The following is a 21957-nucleotide window of genomic DNA, read 5'->3' on the forward strand; positions in this document are numbered from 1 at the left end:
TACCTTTTTCAAGTACAAAATAATCTATATTTACAGAAAAAAGCCCTTTATTCTATAGTACTCATTTTTATAGACTATCTTATTATAATGCAGTACAAACACTGAGTAACTCATGAAAAATACCTCTGATATGTTTTCCATGTTATAGTGGACCTTTGAATTTGTACACACCTCACTCTTGCTGTATACCCCAAATCATGATGTATCAATAAAATATACTTCAGTGTAGAAAGACTGTACAGTCAATAAAAAACTGTAAAAAAGGCTGGACTAAACTTAGAGCTGCTTATAAATGCATGCTGAATGGGTGTCTAATATGTATCTCTTGTAGAGGGGGAAAAAAAAATCTGGAGTTACAAACTCACTGAGAACCTTCCCTCTGCAAAGCACTTGTCCCCACAATAAATAATTTCATAGTCTAAAACAAGAAATTATCTACATAAAAATCACCAAAAAAGTTAGTAATCTTACCTTGCAAGGACCACCAAATCAAATTACAGAATGCAGTATTTACTGCTGCCTGCAGTATGGGTTTTGCTCAATTTCAGCCTGCAAATAAAAGTTTATTTTTCCAAAGTTGACCCAGGACTTAACATTTCTCATTCAACTGTAGGAAGAGGAAATGTTCCATGGAAACAAAATAATGTTATATGTAACAAAATAGTGGTTACAGTGTAATCAACAGAAGACCCAGCTGTTTTCCTTTGTTATATTATTATATGACATTAGAGAACCCTCCCCCCTTTTTTTTTTAAGTACTCAAGCACAAAACATGACCAGCTAGAATATTCTGAATGAACAAAGTTCTCCTCTGCATAGGTGTGATTTTAAAAGTTAACGTGGTGGGGTTTTTTTGGAAACTTACTCAATTAATGTGCGCACTACCTTTTCCCTAACTAATAATTTGCAACAGTAACTGACGTCCTGTATTATAGGTCTTACAGTTTGCTGCAACTGAAAACAAAACCTGACTGCCCTATTTAGCTGTCCACATTAGTACTCTTCAATTTTATTTAATTGTTGAGCTATATATTCTGAGAAGCCATTCTGATTTACACTGACATGGGGCTAGCCAGTGAAACTAAAGGATATATGTTGAAGATCTGGATGAAAATAGACACTTTCATAGCTGAACAAACAGTATATAAGGACTACTGTAAATTGTTTCATTCTTCTAGGGTTATTAGGACTTTTTTTTTGTCCTTTGTCGGTTCTTATATTTTGCAAGTCCGAATATAAATCTTTTGCAAAGCTACCAGCCCCTGACATTTCCCTTGCGATTGTCCAAGACTTCTGTATAGTTTTCAAAGCCTTGTTAACACCTCCAGGCTTTGAACTCGGCCTTTGAAATGTCTCACAGAAAAGAAAATTGATTAGATTAGAGGAGTAGTTTTCCTTTGTGCAAAAAATTCCCTGCCAAGCTTCCTGTGTTATAAACCCTGCTAAAAAAAAATAGTTCAGTAGTAATTGTGTTCACGGGAAACAGAGACCTACCAAGCGGAGGAAAGCGCTACGTTAGGTTACCAGAGCAGCACCACGGCTCTGGAGCTCTTGGAACAAGAGAGTTCTTGAGAAAGAGTGAAACGCTGTGGTGCAGCACAACCCTCCCCAAAACATGCTTTGGTGCCAGCCGGTGTCCCGGCACCATCCTGCCGGGTGCCACGCGGGCCCGCTGCGGGCCGAGGAGCCTCAGCCTGCGGCCAGCCGTGGCTCCAAGACATGGTGCTGTTCCATCCCTGCTCGGGAGAAAGTATAATCTGCTACAAGCTGCACTGACATTCAGCAATACCTTGAAGTAAGTACCAAGAATAAAAACACATGCCCACCTACTCACCCTCTCCCTGATGCAAGAGGGTGGGTGGTTGCTGCAACTATAGATACAGAAATGGAACAGGAGGAAGCCCCCCCCCCCCCAAAAAAAAAAAAAAAACACCAACTGGCAACTTAGGAATATGTACCCAAGAAACGAACACAGAAACTACTTAGGTTTCAAAAGTCAAACATTCGTAAGTTAGAAATGGTGATGTATAATTGTGACTGCAACCTTAAAAGTGCCTGTGTGTAAAAAAACTATATATTTTCTATATATTTATTTCCTCTCTCTCTCTCTCTAGAAATATATATATATATATGCATATATATATATATATGTGCATTTATAGAGCGATAGAAGCTTGTGTTTAATCACATACCACTTTTTCCAAGGGGCCTTGTTCAATATACAGATGAGAAATAAGAGGGATTATACTCAGGAGTTGCATATTCGGTTCCAATTCTGAGGTTTCCTGAAAGTGCTCTACTAGCCGCCAAAATAATTGCTTTACAACAGATTTTTCTGACATAAGAATGTAAAGAATGCTTTCTATGCAAGCTTTACCTTAGTTAAATCTTAAATTTTTGTTCATATCTTTTTCCCCAGGAAATTATGTTTTAAATTGAAAGAGGGATGCAAAAAGTAGTCTAGCTGCCATGTATACTGCTAACCTGCATTGTACATGTAAAGTCTGATGGGATTACTATGCTGTATTTGGATTTCCCAGTAGGTAGAAATTACTGCGTACACACAGGAGTCCTGCTGAAACTCTACTTCACTGGCACAGAAGGAGGTAAGGTGGTAACAAGAAGGCATGTCTCGATTTATCTGATGGCAATAAACAGAATCATTTTTCTTTGCAGCAATTCCTATTCAGAATTACAAAGAAAAAAACATAGGTGTAGTAAAAAGTCACCATTTTGTTAAGAAGTGTTACTGTAAGACTTACCTTACTCTGAACCTTTTCCCCCCAAGGATGGCAAGCTCTGAAGTCCAATGCACAGGGAATTAAAGTGTAAACATTCACATATTTAATAGTACCATCAAAATAACCATCACTACATTAAAAACTTCAAAAATGCATTTGCGTATGGTCCTAATATAAATTAAATATATGAACTGAAAGTAAATAAATTTAACATTAGGTAATGCTATAAATAAAGGTAAATGCGTTTAGTGTACCTTTGAGTCATAAAAATGCCTTAAAAACAGGTAAGTTAGTTTACAGCTTATCAATCACCAAAACTCTGGATACCACTGCCATGATTCATGATTTTTTTCAAACATTGACAAGTCTATATTTGACAATTCAGAATGATTTTTGGCCACTGAACACTTTGATGGAGGAAGAGGTGTGGGATGTCCAGGATGAAGTCCAAGTTTTATTTCAGAATAAAACTTCTTTGATTCCCAGCGCTGATAACAAGGATCTTTCTTTTCAATACCTTAATTTTAAGTGCTTTTTTTATTTGGGTTTTTAACTTGTTTAGATATCCATTTTGCGAAGGCTCATCCTGCTGAAGGAGTCTCTGAGGGAGAGAAAATACGGTGATATCAGAGCTCATATTTTCCATGATGAAATAGGAAGCTTGTTAAGATGAATGATTCTGTACATGATTTCCAACATTCCTACAGCTGGCTACTTCAAAAATTAAGTCTATTGACATGAAATCATTGCTTTTTAAAATGAATTTGCTTTGTGTCTGTATCTGGGGTCATTTAACTGCTGCTCATGGTTTACAGCCCTGAAAGCTCACAGGAGATTAAATTCATGTGTATGTAGAGAAGCAAAACAAACCGTCTGTACTACTTAAATCTTATTTAAATCCTTCAGATAAATCTCTAAGTGGACTTTGGTTGAAATACCTGTATAACACACTTTGCACAGGATGAATTTCACAAAATCAGAAAATAATTACCATGACAAAAGCGCTTGCGAGGTATCCACCAAAGGTGGGGAGGAAAGCCTATTGCCTCTCCCACCCCTTCCCAACTAAGAAAAAGTAGCTCCAGTAGAGCTAGCAAACAAGCACATCAGCTGGGGTGAGCTTAAAAAGTCATGACCTTGGGTTACGAGGAAAGGCCACCTTTCTGCAGTATTCAGCAGGTAGAAAAATACACCAAATTCAGCTACAGAAACACTGCCAAGCATTTCAGTGTGAGCTGGGAACGCTCTTTTCCTTCTTCATCCAGCACTATGTCTTGCTCTTATTTATAGTGTATTTTTGCCACATTTCTCTTTTCACAACAGCTTGGATCTTCCCCGTTGCTCTTTACCTTTGAACAACACTCACAACTTGGGAAGTTCAAAACCAGGGCTGTATTCTTCTAAACCAACAGCACAGATATGAGCTGAAGTCAACATTGGCATAAATATTCTACAGACTTTGCAGTTAAAAGCACTGAGTGAACGTCCTTTCAAAAAAACTCACCCCACTCACTGGTCTGAGACCGAGATATCCATGCAGCCTTGTCAGACTGGTTTAGCCTACCTCACTGAAAAGGGACATGACAGGGTTCTTTTCAAGGGGGAAAGTCAAAGATTTCGTGGAGGGTACCTGCCGAAAGGCGCTCCTCTCCCTATCCCGGGAACCAGAGCAGGCACACAAATAGCAAGTGGAGACAAAATACTGCTAATTAAGGGGCTGCCAGCTGTTCTATTTCTTCAATAAGGCAGGCAGGCACTGGAAAGTGAGGGCATCAGTTTTCTTGTTCTTAGGACCCTAGATGTAGGCAACCAAATGCATGCGTGACTGTGCACTTTCTACCATAAATGCAGTTAGAAACTATGCAGGAAAAGTCCCCCGCTCAGTCACAGTTTGTCCCCACAAACCAACTTTGCCAAGGGCTCTGACTTGCTTTGCGCATTCACAGAGGGTTTTTACGTTCAGTCCCATTGGAGAGGAACAAAAAAGCCTGGACTCCAGCCCACAGGTCTTCCAACATGGAAAACATCAACTGTTTTTCTGCTGTTGCCACCCTCCCTGCCTTGGATTTCCTCATGCCAGCTCCTCTGGCAATACACAAGTGTCAGAGTCCTGCTACCTTGAAGGTGGTTTTGAGATTAAAAAGAACGGGATGTGAAAAGAAAAAAAGCTCTTTTCATAGATCAGGAGCTCGTGGGACATGCAGAACATCACCTACCATAACTGCTGGGAAGGGGATGTGTTCTGAGCCCAGGACGGATGGGGAAAGAGATGGACCCAGCCAAAAGATCCATAATTAAAAAAGAAAAACCAACATATTTCACAGGTTCACCAGGAAGATCAAACCTCCCAATTTTACACTCTCCTTATCTCTGCTGAAAGAGTAAAATCAAATATCCACCTGTGGCAAGCGACTGGCAGCACTGCCTTATATAACTGCGGGATCTTTCTATTTATCAAAGGCTGGAGAGCTTCCTTTAACCGGTGATAATTCCTTTCAAGTTCTCGCTGATACTCCTTTTGGTCTGGACCAATCAGGCTCTTATTCTTGCGCAGAGCATCTTCACATCTAGAAAACAAAAGTCTGTGAAACTTAGGCACATGAAAAAGGACCTGCCTGCTAGAGACTTGTTAATTTAGTAGCACAAAAAAGCTTTCATCCTGCTCCTCTGAGTTGACATGTAATATCCTTCTCTATCTCGTCCTTTGGGTAATAAGGACTCAGCTTAACTGGTAGGTCTCCACGGGGGAAGGAGAAGGTGTCACATCTCCAATTTCCATTTTACTTCTAGACTGGCAAGTCCTTTTTCATTTTAATTTTACTCCGCAATTACATTTATCCTCCCTGAAGAGAGATGAAAAGCTTATCTCTACATAGCCATTTCCAGTCCAAGAGGGTTTAAAGATGGATAAGTCTAATGCTATCCCCAGGAAAAAGATTAATAAATAGCAGACTATGAGATGTTCATCAGGAGCTCTTCTATTTGGAAAGATGTAATTTAATCAAAGGGTATAAAAAGAACTATAATATCAATGCCACTTATTATGCACCGAATAACTAAGTTGCCACCGGCTCTACTTGCTTGGAACAATTTTATTTCATTTTTTTTTCTAATTACTTGGTGCTTGCAAAAGATGCTGGATCAAGACTGCAATTTGCATTACTCAAGAGGAAAGTATAGCCGCCAACACATTTCTTGAGAGAACTCTGCCAACATGCTTCCACTCGGTTCGGAGAAATTCACTTCAGATAGAAATTAAATCTCCTGGCCAATTCAACAGTTTCTCCTGACCCTGCCAAGCTGTGAGTTCATTTGTGCCAGTGTGGCTAGTGGTGTTTTCCGAAACAGGAACACTTGTTCACAACCGAACTGTGATCACTAATTCATTCCTGATAAAACAGCACAGCCAAATAACTTCACATAACCATTTGTCGTTGTGTTTGACTTTATCTGTGGATCTGTGTAGCAGCACCACAGAAACAGGGAACCAACAGCTTAGAAGAATACAGCTGCCTACAGAAATTGGTTAGAAGAAAGCAGCAAATACCGACCGTTACAATATGAAAACTCCTCTCTGGATACACCTTTCTGCTACTGTACATGTTTCTGTTTGATGTGGTAGCAACAAATGCATCTGGAAGGCAACGTGAAAACAATATTCTCTACCTTTTTGTGAAATCTTTGAAACAGAGCCGTAGCTTGTTATGATGTCTGAAGAGCTTTGGATCATTGGGTATTTCAGATAAGAAAACTTGTGCGACTTCTAATGGTCCCTTTAGGAGTAGAAGAGAAAAGAGTAAGCTTCGCAGAACTGTCTGTCATATCCATTCACCGGAGAAATTTCTTGCATATAGAAATATTCATAAAAGGTAACATTTCATTATAGAATATATGTCTTAAAGAAATGCAGCTACTAAATCTAGCATAAATCATCAAATATCATGACAACTGTATGTCTTTTAGGTTCTTTTTAAATACAGCTCTGCTTTTGGAAAACAGTGTGAGAAAATGCACAGACTCTACATTTATTTTCTCTGATAACGACGCTCAATAAATTCTGCTCAACTGACAACTAAGGAAAAGTTAAGATGTTGCAAATGGAAGCAGGGAAGTGTTTGCCAACACTGCAAATTCAGCCCAGAATTTGAAATTCAAGCTGTGTTTTTTCCATTTTGTGCATTAGTATAGGTTTACTCATCTTTCCTCAATTTTTCCTCAATTTTTCTCCATTCACTAGTTTTGCTTTCCATTTTGTTCATAAGCCACAGCAGAACATATCCCAGTTCCACCCACCAGAGCCTGGCTAACCAAAGGGAAAGTAATAATACTTTGTTTTCTTAAAAGAGAGAAGGAAAAGCAAGCAGAAATGACTGAAAATGCCAGGAAGGAGCAGGTAACTGAGGGAGGAGGCCCATCTCTACTCAGCAACTTTCCAGATCTAACCACATTTTCAGGACTGTTATTGCAAATTGCAAAATGACCAAGAGCACCTCGTCTAGAACTACAAGTGAAGTGAGCCTTAAACGCATCCCACAGACTGAATGAAAAAAAGAAAAAAGAAAAGTAATTTAGAAACAAGGCCCAAAGTTGAACATCCAGCGAACTGAGTGATACACACTGCCCCACTGTCTCCAACTCAGAAAGCGCTTCTCACCTGGTTTACTGTGGTCCCTACTGATCCTTGCAGCACCATCTGGAGCATCTTTGGATCTGCAGGGTCTTGGTGAGTTGCAAAAGCTAATTCCTGTGTTTTCTTCTGCATGTCCTCTATGGCAACTTCAATGGGCGTCAAAATGATCTATGCAAGTAGCCAGAATACAGGACGCTTGTTACGATTGAAGCCGTCAACCAAAAACAGGCTTTCAAAAGCACTAAGGTCACTTTGGAGTGGCACTGAAGTGGTGGAGGACACCATTAAGACTGATGCACCGAAGATAAGCACTTCTGAACCTGTGTCCTCTCTTAGTTTAGGAACATTAAGAGAATTTTGATTTTTAAATGTGCTTCTACCTCTGGCTAGCCAGAGCCTTTTGAGATATTGCTTCTGAGTGGGCAGACTCCTGGGTCCCTTTGTGATCACTGCAACAAACTACTCAGGGTTATAGCACTATTTTAGTGACCAAACACCTGTAGGTCCACTGCCTTGCATTAAAATGCACATGTCATTGTGTCCCAGGGATCACATCAGTTCCTACCTACCCTTGAAAAATCAGCATAACTCTGGTACAAATCTCTTTATGAAGCCTCAGGCCCCCACTGGTCTGGTTGCTCTGCAAGTGAACTGCAATACAGAGTAAAGGACATGCGGTTCAAGCGGAATGGCAGAGATCAACTTGCAGCACTGCAAAGCTGGCCAAGGGCTTCTCCTCACACCAGCTGCTGTTATTGGGAACACTGGTGAAAGAGGTGGCAGGATATACTGTATTTTTAAATTGGTCTGCTTTTAATTTAAGTTGAACGGGAACAGGGGAAAGTTCAACAGAAATGAGCCATTCGTAAAATCAAAATGAAGGGCTCCCAAGCACAGTCCCTGCAGTGAACAGCCAGAGCAGCTAAAGAGTGCTGTCTGCTCTGGCTCGCTGCATAAGTTATGCACCTTAGCAGGAAGGGAAAGGTGGACTACTGAATGGCCAGGAGAGCGCGTCTGTGCTAACAAGACGCTAAGTGTGAAAGGACGGAGCTGAGGCAAAAAGCTGCATATATATAGCCTGGCCTGCTCTATACAATATGTCATGCATGAGTTTCAGCCACACCCACTTCATTTAGTCTTGTATAATATCTCACTTCAAATGCAGGAAACCACTGGGGATCTCTGTTATGCTGAGAATGCAGGCCTCACCTCCTCTTTGTGAATGACGTTTATCCTCGTTTTAATGTAAGGGAAAGCATGGGATGTTGTCAGGATTGTTTTGCGCTTGAACTGCTCGTGCAGCTCCCCGTGAGCTCGGCCATCCAGTGTGAAGGGTGTGCAGTACATGAAACGCCGCAAGTTGTAGTTTTTGTCGAAGTAAGTTATCCTGTCCTTCATCTCATACGTGTCAAAGTAAGGCTCCACGTAGGTTATCTGAATGTAGGCCTGAAAGAAGGAACGAACCCAAGCGTACCGACAATGAAGTACAGTGCCATATGAGGCCACACTGAGAAGAGCTGATTTCCCCTGCCTTTTAGCAGCAAAACAACCCAGCTCACTCTCAGCTCTTTATTCCTCAAGACAGCTCTGGAAGAACTAGGACTGTTCCTTGTCTTTCCTCAGAGGAATCACACTCATGTTCATGGGGACTAGGGATGCCTGGACTTGATTATAAAATAAAGAGTATACCGTCCCTCTCCTTTCATGTTCTTCACATGAGGTGTCTCCTTCCTTTCTTTGCAGATAAAGCCTTGCCCTCATCTGCAGTCTGATTTCCTAGGCATGTTCTTATTATTCCTGCTATGCTTAAATGATCCAGCACAAGAATGACAAAATGCTACAGCTGCAAATGAGGCCAGAAGCCAGAGAACAGAGAAACTCCCTTCCTTCCTTGCATTGAGCAGCGATTACAAAGAAAGGTAAATGCAGCCTGAGACTGTGCCATCCTTTCGTCACTTAACCTTCCCTTCCCACCAACCCCTACAAGGTACAGGGCTTGGAGCAGGAAATGAAACGGCTAATTCTGCATTACTTTGCTGGGATGATTTTCCCCAACTCTCTCCCCGAGCAGCCACAACATGCTCTGAAAGTGGATTTCATTGCCTATTTGGAGAAATTCAGGGCAGAATTTGGCCCATTATACTTTCATATTTTTAGAACCAGTTCTCATTCTAAACCTGTATTTTGTGTTCTTACCTTGTTAGGATCTAGTTTACATTTGTCCACGGGGTTTGAGTCCTTAATAACTTCAAGCACATCTTCCCCAAACCGTTCTCCATAAAATCCCTACAATCAAGAGTAAACGTATGGAAAGGAAACATCAAATGCAGCAATCAGAGATGGGGGTTGGAGAGACAAAGGCATGTTCAGGGGAGATGAAGCTCCAAATGCCTTCAACAGTAGCTGTGCCAAGGCTGAATGTGATCTGCTGAACCTAGGAGAATTAAATCAATTGCATTCCAGGGGCAACAGGAAAAAAGCAAACCTAAAACCCTGGAAGCCAGGAGAACTCCAGAGCCTTCCAACTGCACACACACACACACTGTATGGTTTTGAACCAGTCATCTGAGCTCTCTGTGTGTCTGTGAGCTCAACTGAAAACTGGGGTCAATACAGGCTCTGCTTGGAAATCAGGTGCTGCATTAGAGCACAGCTTTGCTGGGCAGGATGAATGGCCAGGGTCTGAACTCAGTTTCATGTGCTTAAACCTCAAATAACTCTGCTGCTTTCAGTGCAATGTGACAGCAACCAAATTGTTGTGACAGCAACAACGTGACATCAGACTCTGACATGTGAGGCCCTGTCTGTTCTGGTAAATAAAATAGGGCTAAGCCTGCACTCTGGCCCTCTGAAAAAGTAGCTGGCACAGCCCAGAGCCATGCAGCTAAATGCTCTTCCTCTCCCCCGGGGGATGGCCTCATTGATCATACTGCCTACCAGGAAGAGGCTCCGACCCATGCTGTTCCCACACTGTGCTAAGACACCGTCTAGGCATGCGCTAGTTGGTACAAAACCACGCCAGACTAGCAGTTACACAGTACAGATGATCACTGGATGGTACCTGAAACCCAAGCCCCACTAGATTAATCAGAGTTGCCTTTGCTCGTTCAAGGCTGAAACAAAATTTAGAGAGAAAGACTTCCCCTGTCCCACTTTGCGGCCTCTGAAAGTCAGTCACTTTTAAAGGGCCCTACTTTCTGGGAATGGAGGCACTGGATGCGAAGGAAACAAAATGACAGCGAAATGCAGTATCTTCTGAAAGTCAGACCCCAAAGGGCACCTCAGCCTTTTTCAAGCCCAGGTCATCCCATTTACACCAGGAGGGTGGATGGAAATGCAAACGCAGTGTGACATGTCACACACTCTCAAGTGTTCACAGCAATTCTGTGCCTCTTGCTGTAAGCCCAAGGAAACCAGTAGGACTCCTCTCCCTGCATTCCTCCTGCCTCCCACAAAGGGTGACACCAGCAACAGGACAGCATGGAGCACTACGGCCACTCCCGCAGCTCCGAGTCACCACGCAGCTCTTAAGTGCTACGCCTGGGGACTGGTCTCTTCTAAGCTCAGCCCTGAACCACGCTCCAAGAGGCACAGCACTGTTTTTGCCCAATGATTTTTGTTTGAGCCACTTCCTGTAATTTGGGAGCACAGCTCTTATATAACTAATGGAAAGTACTTAAATGGCAATTCACAGACAGAATTTAAGGTCGGCCACCATAATTCTCACCTCGAGCCTGTGAGAGATTTCAGCTAACTTTGTTATCGCAGGTTCCTTGTAAACAAATTCTTGCTCATCCAGGTCTCCAAATTTAGTTCCATAAAACCCAACCCGGAAGTAGGTGCCAAACATCCTCTTTCCATCCTAGGTTTGGAGAAACGAAAGGTTATCTCATTGTGGAGACATGCATACTCCAAGCACGGCTGCAGACACGCTCCTGAATTTATGCAAAATTAAAAAGAAATTAAAAAACAAAGAAGGAAAGAAAGAAAGAAGGAAAAGAAAAACACCTGGAACTCAGCATGAATGCATTTAGCAGCAAACACCACACTGAAATTAAAAATTGACATAAAATAATATGGATCAGTTATGACCTTTAGCCCAGCCCTGCAATGAGTTTTCCCAGGCCAGGAGGAGTCTGGGAGTGTTGGATGTCTCTGAGGACCAGTTAAAAGCAAGTTCCTCCATGTGGGTAAATACTTCAAGCTCCCTAAATTCCACATAGAGACCCCTTAGCCTGGCCCACAGCTGCAGGCTCGAGGCAGTGAAGCTGCCAACAGCCTCCAAAGGCTGCAGCCCCCAAGCAGAATATTGCACACAAACAGCCCCTGAAAATTACCCACAACCAGAGCCTCCATAATCTACCCACAAGTGATTGCAGGATTGGGCCTAGGTCAATAACTAACACACACACACACACACACACACACACAAGTGCTTTTTAAATAGCATGTTGATTGAAAGGCGTTAAGGTCTCCGCTAGTAACTAATTTGTAAAATAGAGGGCCAAAGTCACTCCTGGTGAAAGCAGATGCAATCCACTGTATCATGTACCTGCTTCTGTTTGAGCCAGTGGTGAATTTGGCCCAGAAATGCAACCAAAGAATAGAAAGATTTTTGCTGGAAAAGTGACAAAGAAAATTTGATTAAAAGAGACGGAAAAAACGCTTTAAAAATAAATCACATCTTCAATTTTGTTAAAGGCTAAAACAACTCATGTTGCATGCACAAACCAGAAATGCCTTTTAGCAAGAAACTCTAAAATGTTCACCTTTACTCTCCTGGGAAAGTTTGATACAGTCTATAATGCACAAAGTTTCTGATCTGAGTTAGTGTCTGGTTCCAAATAGCACCTACAGATGTCCTGGCTGCCACGTATGATTTCTATTCAGTAGTTTGCTATGACAAAACTAACCTTTTGTGGTGATGGTGAACATGATTTATGGAAAGCAAAGAGGATGAATAAATCAAACTAAAATAAAAAAGAACCACATCAGGGAAAAATGACCAGCTGGAGGGATCTGTTCAAAGAGCTGAGGAGAAATGTTCTCACCACATTAATTATATTACGATTTTGGTGTATTTCCTCCTCTACTTAGTAGTTTTGGTAATTCAAACATTCTGTGGCTTTAGAGGAACATTATTTCCTTTTGCTTTGGATCAAAAAAACACAGACAAACTCCAGAACTTGGAAAAAGCATTGCCACCGTGAGCCACTGCTTCTCCTTGCCTGAAGGAAACTCATGGGTATCACACGGGAACCGCGTTTCTGAGTGCTGGCATGGCTCGATTCTGCCTAATATGCGCAGGTCACGTCTCAGCTAAGTTACAGGATGCTGACAGACACAAATTCATAGGCTCCACACTGGCAAGAGCGTAGTCACACGCTCAGATTTAAGAAAACGCTCACCCAGAGCTTTGCTCATCTGCCTAACCTCGTGCAGGTGATGCCTGGGACTCTAGCCCGTCCCTCTGAGCCATCCCACCTCCAGAGAGGTGATTTGAGCCAACCCCACCTGCCAGCACAAACAGCTGGATTTTTGTCACACCTGCAGCTTTCCCCAGATGCACCCCAGCTCCTGGGGATGTGAATCCCAGCCAGGAAGCTATTACTGTTTAATCAGCAGTATGATCTGGCAAACCTTGGCAGCTATTTCCTTGGACTCTGTCTTTCTGCAGTGCCGTTCCTTCTAGACCCATATAGAAATGACCAGCCTACTGAACCCTTAGTTTACCTATCACTATCCTTTGAAAGCCACATTTTTGACAATATTACCCATGCTAAATTCCCTCAACCCCTACAGCATTTCTAGCTGTGCAATTTTTATTCAATTTAATCTCACTGTGATTGGCAAAAGATTGTGAGCCCAGTCCTCCTTTCCTGACATTTCTCAAAAGCACTTTCCAAGGTAGCACTACGTTTTGTCCAAGGGGAACTGCCTTACAGGGAGTGAAACATCTCCCCCAACCTTCTGCTGGGTCTGGGCTTGCTCCACAGGGATGCCAGTGGGATTCTGCCTCTGACCCATTAGCATAGGGCAGGCCCCACCGATGGAGAATGCAAGGCTGCTCTCCTAATTCATGTTTTTCTCCTATCTACTTGGCCACACTGCCCCCTTCTAGGCCAGGCTTCCACATGACAGGCTTCATCCACTCTCTTGGAAAGACACGGTCCTTTTTTCAGCAGGACTGAGTCATCCCTCTCTTCTATCTGGCAATTGAGAAGGAAGACCTTCATCCCATTGCCTGGATGGCAACATGAAGTATTAAAACACATTTGTAAATGTTAACGCCAAATGCAGCTTTAGTGAGCAACTCCCAAGCAGTGTAACCAGCTGAGCACCACAGGTCCCATCTCTCTGAGGTGTCCTTATTCCCGCAGAGCTCAGCCCTTCAAGGACAACGCCGGCATGTGATACAGAGAGATACGGTTCTTCCATCAGGGTTATAAAAGGGCTCTGCATAAGCAGTTGGGACTTCTAAAATAAGTGAGAAAAATCTGCTCAAGGGCTTGATATGCCCATTTTAGCTGCAAGAAAAAAGCTCTCCCATTTGGTTAAATTGTCAGGGGAAGGGGCATAAAACTACCTCTGGGCTGTAGAGCCTCTTGGCTTGTTGAGGGTATATAGGGAGCAACTCTGGCTGTTCCGTACTGTGTCAACTCCCAGCAGCCTCAAGGGAAGAGACATGTCCAGAGATTTTCAGTGTATGAAGTGTTCGCAGGACACAGTCCCTACAAGATGAACATGTGCTGTGAGGACATTTGCACAGACAGCTATTTGTTAAGGGCAGTGTAAATTTATGTTGCTGTAAAAATAATAATGAGGGAAGAAGAAAATGTTGTCTGTTCATCAGCATCAATTAATAGATTTCTGGTAGTATGTAGTAAATGCACAAAATAAGAGCAATAGTGTGTTGGGAAGTCCCAGGAGAGACCGGTGAAATTTAGTGCCCCAGTGTGAAGGCAGCTCCCAATATATGTACTTGTTTCATCATCACAAAGTCCAGTTACAATGGCTTTTCCTGATAAATCCAGTTGCTGAAACTCAATTATCATAATGATCCCAGGGAGAAAAGGTTGCAGCGAGTACTGGTTAGCTCCTAATGCAACAGAAACATCTCCCCCACAAAGCACTAGATCCATCAGTGATGAAACGTATGTGAGCTAGGCTGTGACTGCTCCCCAGCAAGCCAAACCACCAAACCCTTTCTCTGTCAACTCCCTGAACCATGCTATCCTGATAAAAAACACAAAACTCCTCTCTAAGCACTCTGCCCTTTCAATCTTAACCACCTGGAGATCTAGCTACTTCACATACCATTATCTGTACAAGTTTTATCAGCTCAGTGGGGTCAGGTCCTTAAGGAACCCAAGATCCTTCCCCCCCGACAAGTGGCTGCGAAGAAAACGTGTTCAATTTGGATTTGGGTGGAGACCTTGCAAAGCAACTAAGGGAGCTTGGTACCTTTGAGCACCAATTTTCAGCTAGGCTGTTACCCTTGCTGGGAAAAAAGCTGCTGTGGCCAGTTTGCAAATTCCCTCATGGGGTTTGCAAAGCGAACAGTCATGTAACATCCTTGGTTTCAGGTCAATGCTCTCGCCGCAGAGCTCTGCCAAGCAGGACAGAAGCAGCACAGACCTAGCCATGGTGGTTTCCAAAGAGTGTGGGAGTGGCTGACAGGTCTCAGGGTGACAACGCTGAATGTGAGGGCCGAGTATTCAGGACTTTGGAGTGAGTCCAGGATACTCCAGGACTTGGAGGAACGGCTGGTGGAGGCCAGGTCAAGCCATACTTGAGGAAGGAGAGGGGCCAGCACGAGGGCTTGAGGAAGGAAGTTGTTTTTGTTTATAGTGGCTTTCCATTGCAAGAAAGGGACTGTAGGTGAAAGCGGAGGAACATCTGCACTGTAGACTTCGTGTGTGAGGAGATCTGATGCCAGTCCTGGGCACCCCTGGTCCAAGGCTATTTCTACTGTTCTTGCCTGCCAGCTTTCCCACTGCTGTCTTCCTGTGAAGGGCTGCCAGGGGAGCAGCTCGGCCAGGCTGCCTCCCCCAGGTTCATCCCTTTACACAAGGAATTTCCCAGTCTGCAGCCATGGCTGGGGTCTGCACCTGGAAACAAGGAGCTGGAAACACATTCCTCCAGGTGAGCAAACACCTAATGGCTATTCTTTACTCCACGTACGCATTCAGTAGCTGTGAGCCCCCTGAGATTAGACAAGCTCAGTTTCTCGCCTGGAGTTAAGAACATGGGATGGCTCTGTAATCCTTAGCAGAATTTTTCCATTGAAATTTAGTCAATAACGAACTCTCTGTAATCACAGTACTGAAAACAAAATGAATAACTTAAAAATACTCCATGGTCTTGTTTCTGAAAAGAGGCTAAAAATGCAGATACGAGGGAGAAATTATTAAAAAGCAATTTATCTCCTATTATTTTATGAAAAATAATAGGTCTTTGGGAGGAGAAGAGAATGAAGGTGAACACTGAATAGCCATCACAGAACTGGCAGAGCAGATAACAGCCACCATGATTTATGAAGTTTCATGATTTGTTATTATGCATGGTAAATACCTTTCAAAATTGCTGGGAATAAAGTTTTAGAGTTATCACTTACATACACACAAAAAGCTTTGCCAACAAGATTTGAAAAATTAGACATGAGTGATCATCTGTTTTCTTCACTAAGACCAAGAAAGTAGCATAGCTGCCTGAAGGCAGAATCAGCCCAAAGCGTGTATGAATAAAAATATACGTACACACTTCATATACACTGTGCAGAATGCAAAAGCCAACCATCTTTACTAAACCGAGCATTGTACTTTCTTGCTCTATTTTAATTCAAGGTCCTTTTGCAGTGTTGCCAACTATTGCAAGTCTTCCAATATTAATTTTTTATAAGGTACCAGCTCCTGGAATCCTGTTGTCAGACGGCACCTCACCTTGCATACTAAAAAGAGCATTTTAAAATTCTCATGGCAAGGCATGAAAAGATTTTTCCTAGAAACTTCCTAACTGGAAAGTAAATGAAAAGAATGCAACATTTATTTAGCAAACAAACAGAGAGGAGAAAAACCCACCACTTGGTATGTTTAAGCAGGTCTCAAATGCTTTGGTGCCTGACCCAGGATACTTCCATGCTTGTAGTTGGCAATACTGCTTTCCCTGTGACGTAAGCGGTAAATCCTGCTGTTGGCATAGCTCTTTGGTAAAATGAAATTGGGGGTTCCACAGGATAAAACAAAAAAGGGGGGGGGGGAGGAAGGGAAGGAAAGCAAAAAAAAAAAAAGGAAAAAATCCACAAGTAGGAACTTACCACAACAGACAATAGTAAGAGTGGGGAGGAGGGTCAGCAACCAGGGCGATAGAGGAGAAAACAGAAAGTATTTAATTAGGGAAATTCCAAAAAACAAACAAGCAGCAAATTGGCAGCAAATAAACTTTAAAATAAAAAAGGGTGAGCATCAATTAAAGCACTTAAAAATAAGGGAAAAGGAAAAAAACATGCAACAAATCTGAAAGCTACAAAGCACAAAGATCAGAAAAAGTATGGCAATGAGAGAGCACGATGACAGACAAGAACATAAACCATGGGTGTCTTTTACCATGCAATAAAACATGACTGAGTGATGTTAGAATCATAACCAATGACAGGATTTTCTTCAGGGGTCGATTTAGGGGCAGACTGATCAAAATAGATGCTCACAGGCCTTCCTATTCATTACAGTGAACACGTATCACTTACGTTCCTATGGCACGTACTCTGGAGAGCTGTGTTACCTCATCTACAGGCACTTTTCACAGTATGATAAGCAAATGATTAACAGGGCCAGCCCTTGAATGTCAGGGGTTACTTTTAAGCTACTGAATTTCACTTTTTATTAGGCCAGAATTAAAACTGAAGTTCAGACATCATCAGCCCAAATTATTTATGTCACACAATGCAAAAGAACTTCCATCTAGGCCCCAGTTCAGGAAGCGTGGGCTTAAATGCTCTCCTGTGTTGGAAACTTGGAGTGAATTGGGTCACACTGAGTTGCCTGATTCACAGAAAAACAGAAATCAACTGAATGGCTTAAGTCTAAGCAAATGAACGAACATCATATTCACAAAACATTTAAAATGTCTTCTGAGACGTCTCAAAGTTTACGTACCAACTGTGTCAACTGGACTCGGGCCTGATTTATCAGACTCACAGTGCTGTGCGTAACGTACAGATGAAGCAGACTACTTTGTTTATTTTTAATCTAAATGTGTGGTTCTTGTGGTGTATGTTGTAGAAATGTGAGCAAACAGCCTCTGCCTCTACAAAAATGAAAGCAGCAAAACCGACTCCAGTTAACACAACTGAGCTATTTTACTGCCTGACAAACAGCTACATAACAAATTGATTGTTCTTAAATGAACAGAATTAAGTAGCCTATTGTCTGAGATACGGTCTGCATACACAATAAAACAGTTTTGCTTTTCAGTACCTCTGAGCATTATTGCTTAAATCGACCCCTGTGGGTGGGGTGAAAATATGGCATGAAGGGATGATATTCTGTGTCAATGCTGATGAAAAGAAATATAAACAAATTATAAAAACAAACTAGTGATGATACAGTGGCTCATTCACCAAAGAACCTCATTAGTGGAACACATCAGCATCCATGCACTACCTACAGCTTCTTATGAAGAATTTCCTACTACAACCACAATCAGTTTATTGGTATTTCTTTGGTTAATGAATTCAGTTTTAACAGCAGACAGCAACAGAAATACCCACAACTAGCACATGTGGGCAAGCGTTGGCGTGAGTCATCTGATAAATCTATTAGTGTTCTTTACTAACTAAAATGGAGTTACCTACCTCCCAGCCAGTACTCTGTGTAATAAAAAGTAAAAAGCGCATGTCACAGAAACCCAAAAAAAGTTTCAAAGGCCAAAACATGACCATTAATGTAAGGTATCATTAACCTGAAACGGTGTCAATGAGTCTACGCCATCATGCATCCAAAATGGCCTTCTCTGGCCCAGAAGGACACTAGATAATCGTCCTCTCTCGGTTCATTTAACCTCAGGAGTCTGGCAATGCCAGAACATGGACGTAACAACCAGACCCGCAGCTGCCGTAGACCAGCTGGACCCTATGAAATAGATGCACTAACAGACATCTACAGAGGAGGTGATGTTAGCATAAGGGTAACTAAATCAACAGATGAGGTACCCAGTAGTCCCTGATCAGAAAGCTGGTTGGGGTACGGGGCTCAGAGTAGCACTGGCATGTACTGCAGGGGAGCCTGCTGAGTGCTTGCCTGCCCTTACAGACAGGCATGCGCCCAATAGGCTCCTAGAAGATAATATGCACTTCTTGAGAGTTGCCAAGCGCTCTCGTTTCCTGCTGAGCTGAGGTCTCCTGATCTTAGTCAGGGTCGATAACTTTTGATGTCTCTTATAGAATGCTTAGTACTTAATTAAACTGGTGGGTTTTGCACCATCTAAGTTTAAAAAGGTTCCTTCAATAATTTATCCACCATATGCAAAGAAAAATAAAATCCTCACAATTCTCAATGTTATCTACAAGGCCAAAGGCAAAAATCATTGTTTTTCCCTAAGCAGAAACACAGCATGCAAAAAACTTTTTAAAACAACAACCGAAATGATAAGCTGACAGATAACTGTAACTCCTGGAAACTTCTCAAGTTACACCAAAAGTTATGTGATGTTCTCTCATGTTTCTAACAGTAAGTGTTCTGAGAGAACTAAACCTGTCAGTGATCCTTCATTTACTGTGGATCATCGTTTTGACAATTTTCGTGTAATCTGATTTAAATACTTTTTCCTTGATGGGTAGTTTTTAGCAGCGCTGAGCATTTGAAATTTCTTCACAATTCTCAATGCAGCTCAAAATTCAAAGCATTACCTGATGAACAATCTTGCTGAATGCCTCTTGGAGTTTACCATGAATAGTAGATAGCTTCTTGGCATCTCTGTTAGCTTCGTGTATAGGAATAAGGACTTTGTAAACTTCATTAACTGCTTCATACATGCCAGCCTACAAAAATAAGGCCCATCAGATGGCTCCATCAATTCAAAAGCAAGTATGATGCATACTCACAGCATGCATACTCACAGCATTCAAATAGTAAGACTGCAGAATGAAAAGATGGCATAGATAACAAAAGGCACTGTGATGTAATGAGAACCTTTTCTTAAAATATACATGTAAATGAATGGGATAAAACCCCCAGTTATCGATGGAATCAAGAGCCTACTGCATTACACATTGCTACTAGTAAATGAGACTATTAAAATAAACAAAGTTGGCATGTTTTGGATGGATATATGCTCAAGAGCAAAAAAAACAGGATCCTAATCAAACCTATAACAATGAAATATGGAAGCTTAAAAGCACAATAGAGGCCATTCTGCTTAGTGCAACTTCAAGCTGTGTGACTTCTATGTCCACTTTTGGCACTCCATGAGGTGTGCTTTGTGAAGTTTCCCTAGAATGTCTCAAGTGCAAGAGATCTGCTTCGTGTGGCTTAGCCAGCCCGCAGGGGGTGGTTCTAAGTCTAAACTCTGCAGTTATTGCTGCTTGTACTTCAACCAACCAGCAGAGACTTCAGATCATGTTGTGGGACATAACTCACTTGCTTTCACTGTTTTCTGATGGATACACTGCTACCAGCCCATTAACATTGCTCCTCTTAAAGTAGCTGCCCCATCTTCTACAAACAAAGCTTTCAGCTCACTCTCTTCCAGAAGAAAGGAAAACAGAACAGCCTTTCTTCGCTGAACTCCAGAATGTGCAGTGTTCAAGTGAAAGATCTTAAAAACGCACAAAAGCCTCTTGGTGTCCAGCCCTGGTTCATTGCACACTTTACTTGTGAGTGCAAACTGAGCTGTCTTTAACAACTAACACTCCCAGTGCTCCATACAAATTAAGTGGTTACAATAGAGCCACAGAGTCTCATAAAGAAAACATCTTCCTTCACACTGCCCAGCAGTGTAAGATTGCTAAAGAGACAGAGAAAGAAATTAAAGTCTTCTACCATTGAGAAAGATGCTGCAGCCTGTTCCAGCAATCCCACCAGACCAGCTTCTGTAAAATACTTCCCAGAACAGATACCTTCTTCATCTGGTGATACAACATCATCAGAAACTGCTGACTCTTCCAAAACATTAGAAGATATGTTCTAAGGAGACATAATTCAGATAAAATACTTACACTCAACTTAAGTAACATTGAATACATTGAAAATTAGCTGATTTTCGATCACGTTCTAAAATTTTTAAAGAGGCAGCTTGCCCATGCATTTTATCTCATTTCCTTCGGATCCAGCAGGGCAATTCAGCACATGCTCAGTTTTAAGTCCACTGGACTGAACCTGCACCAGGTTCAAAGCTAAGTATGTGCTTGTCTACTCTGCTCAGTGTTTCTTGGCTTAATGTTAGCAATCACAGGAACCATTTTCATCAGTTACTCCAGAACAATTATACCTACTACACAATGTCTGAACTAAGAATGGTATTATTAGATGAGGCCTTAAAAGACATGACTTAAATGGAGAAATAAAAAGAATTGGGTCCATTTAGCCTACAGATAAAAAGATTCCGGGGAACCAAGACAGTCTTCATGTAAAGATTTTCTGAAGTTGCTCTACCCTGTTCTCCCCAAAACAAACTGCCAAAGTGCAATATGAATATGTAGGCACAGCAATACCTGGTGCTCGGAAATACTCTGTATCTCGGCAGCAGATGACAACACTCAAAAATACCTTGTGGAGGATAAAAAAGGCACACTCCTACCTGAAATGTAACACACCCTACAGGGAGGTATTTCCGGTCTTCAAGCATGCTTAGATATTCAGCCACCAAGGCTGCCGAATGGACCAAACATTGGGCTGATTCAGCATGATTGCTCCTCTCGGAGTGCTTCCCAGCCATGTTCTGTAACCAGGTCAGCCGCAGGTCAGGGGAATTCTGATAGCCCTTTGCAATCCTAATTGAAAAGATAAGCTCTGTGATTAGTATTCCATATAGATGGGAAGTTATCCTAAATGATTCTATATTTCCGAGCCAGTTACTGGGTGACAAGCAACTGCAGCTACCCTGTGCTAGCAGAATACTTTTATGGGTGACTGTTGAAGCTCTTGATCAGAGCTCATATTCCTCTTGGAAGCCTGCACCAAGCCAGAGGGGAGGAACAATAAGGGCAGAGCTGTCAGGCTGCTTACGACAAAATCTCTGCCTTTTAAGAAGCCCTCAGGACTATTAGTGCAGACAATACCATGCAGTTTGGAGGTCGGTGCTCTAGCAACTTTCTATCTAGGGATCTTAACGTGGCTAAGAAATCCTTTTTGCATATGGAGACCATTATATGTACCATCACTGAAGAGCCTTTTGTACAAGTACGTCCTGGAAGATCCTTAAGTCTTCCCTGATGCAGGCAGGGAAGGACAGATGTCCGTGCTGAAGTGGAGGATGAGATTGTCAGAGACTGCTGGGGAACGGAAATTCCCTTTATCCAAGATAAGCTGGATAAACGCCAAAGCAGCTTATCAATACTACCTTCAAACACGACAGACGTGACAAACTGTA

The 21957-nt window shown here is 42.1% G+C and overlaps 1 protein-coding gene across 17 annotated transcripts in view; it reads right to left on the reverse strand.

Annotated features, from left to right (window-relative positions):
• Nucleotides 1–2827: 2827 nt before the first annotated feature.
• Nucleotides 2828–21957, reverse strand: part of DOCK7 (dedicator of cytokinesis 7) — a 110569-nt gene continuing 91439 nt past the window's right edge. For 9 of the 17 annotated variants that reach the window (XM_068953404.1, XM_068953407.1, XM_068953403.1 and 6 more), the window contains 11 exons: nt 21166–21358; nt 20409–20552; nt 19277–19408; nt 18224–18238; nt 11099–11224; nt 9568–9657; nt 8581–8817; nt 7396–7539; nt 6408–6514; nt 5141–5308; nt 2828–3342 (listed from right to left, as the gene is read on the reverse strand). In XM_068953404.1, coding sequence (XP_068809505.1) covers nt 3300–3342; nt 5141–5308; nt 6408–6514; nt 7396–7539; nt 8581–8817; nt 9568–9657; nt 11099–11224; nt 18224–18238; nt 19277–19408; nt 20409–20552; nt 21166–21358 — 1399 coding nt within the window. In that variant the 3' untranslated portion in view covers nt 2828–3299. Of the gene's footprint in view, nt 3343–5140; nt 5309–6407; nt 6515–7395; nt 7540–8580; nt 8818–9567; nt 9658–11098; nt 11234–18223; nt 18239–19276; nt 19409–20408; nt 20553–21165; nt 21359–21957 lie in introns of all 17 variants that reach the window. The other 8 variants (XM_068953408.1, XM_068953401.1, XM_068953400.1 and 5 more) reach the window with 2 other exon arrangements.

The sequence above is a fragment of the Struthio camelus genome, chromosome 8, assembly GCF_040807025.1.
Source record: "Struthio camelus isolate bStrCam1 chromosome 8, bStrCam1.hap1, whole genome shotgun sequence".
NCBI lineage: Eukaryota > Metazoa > Chordata > Aves > Struthioniformes > Struthionidae > Struthio > Struthio camelus.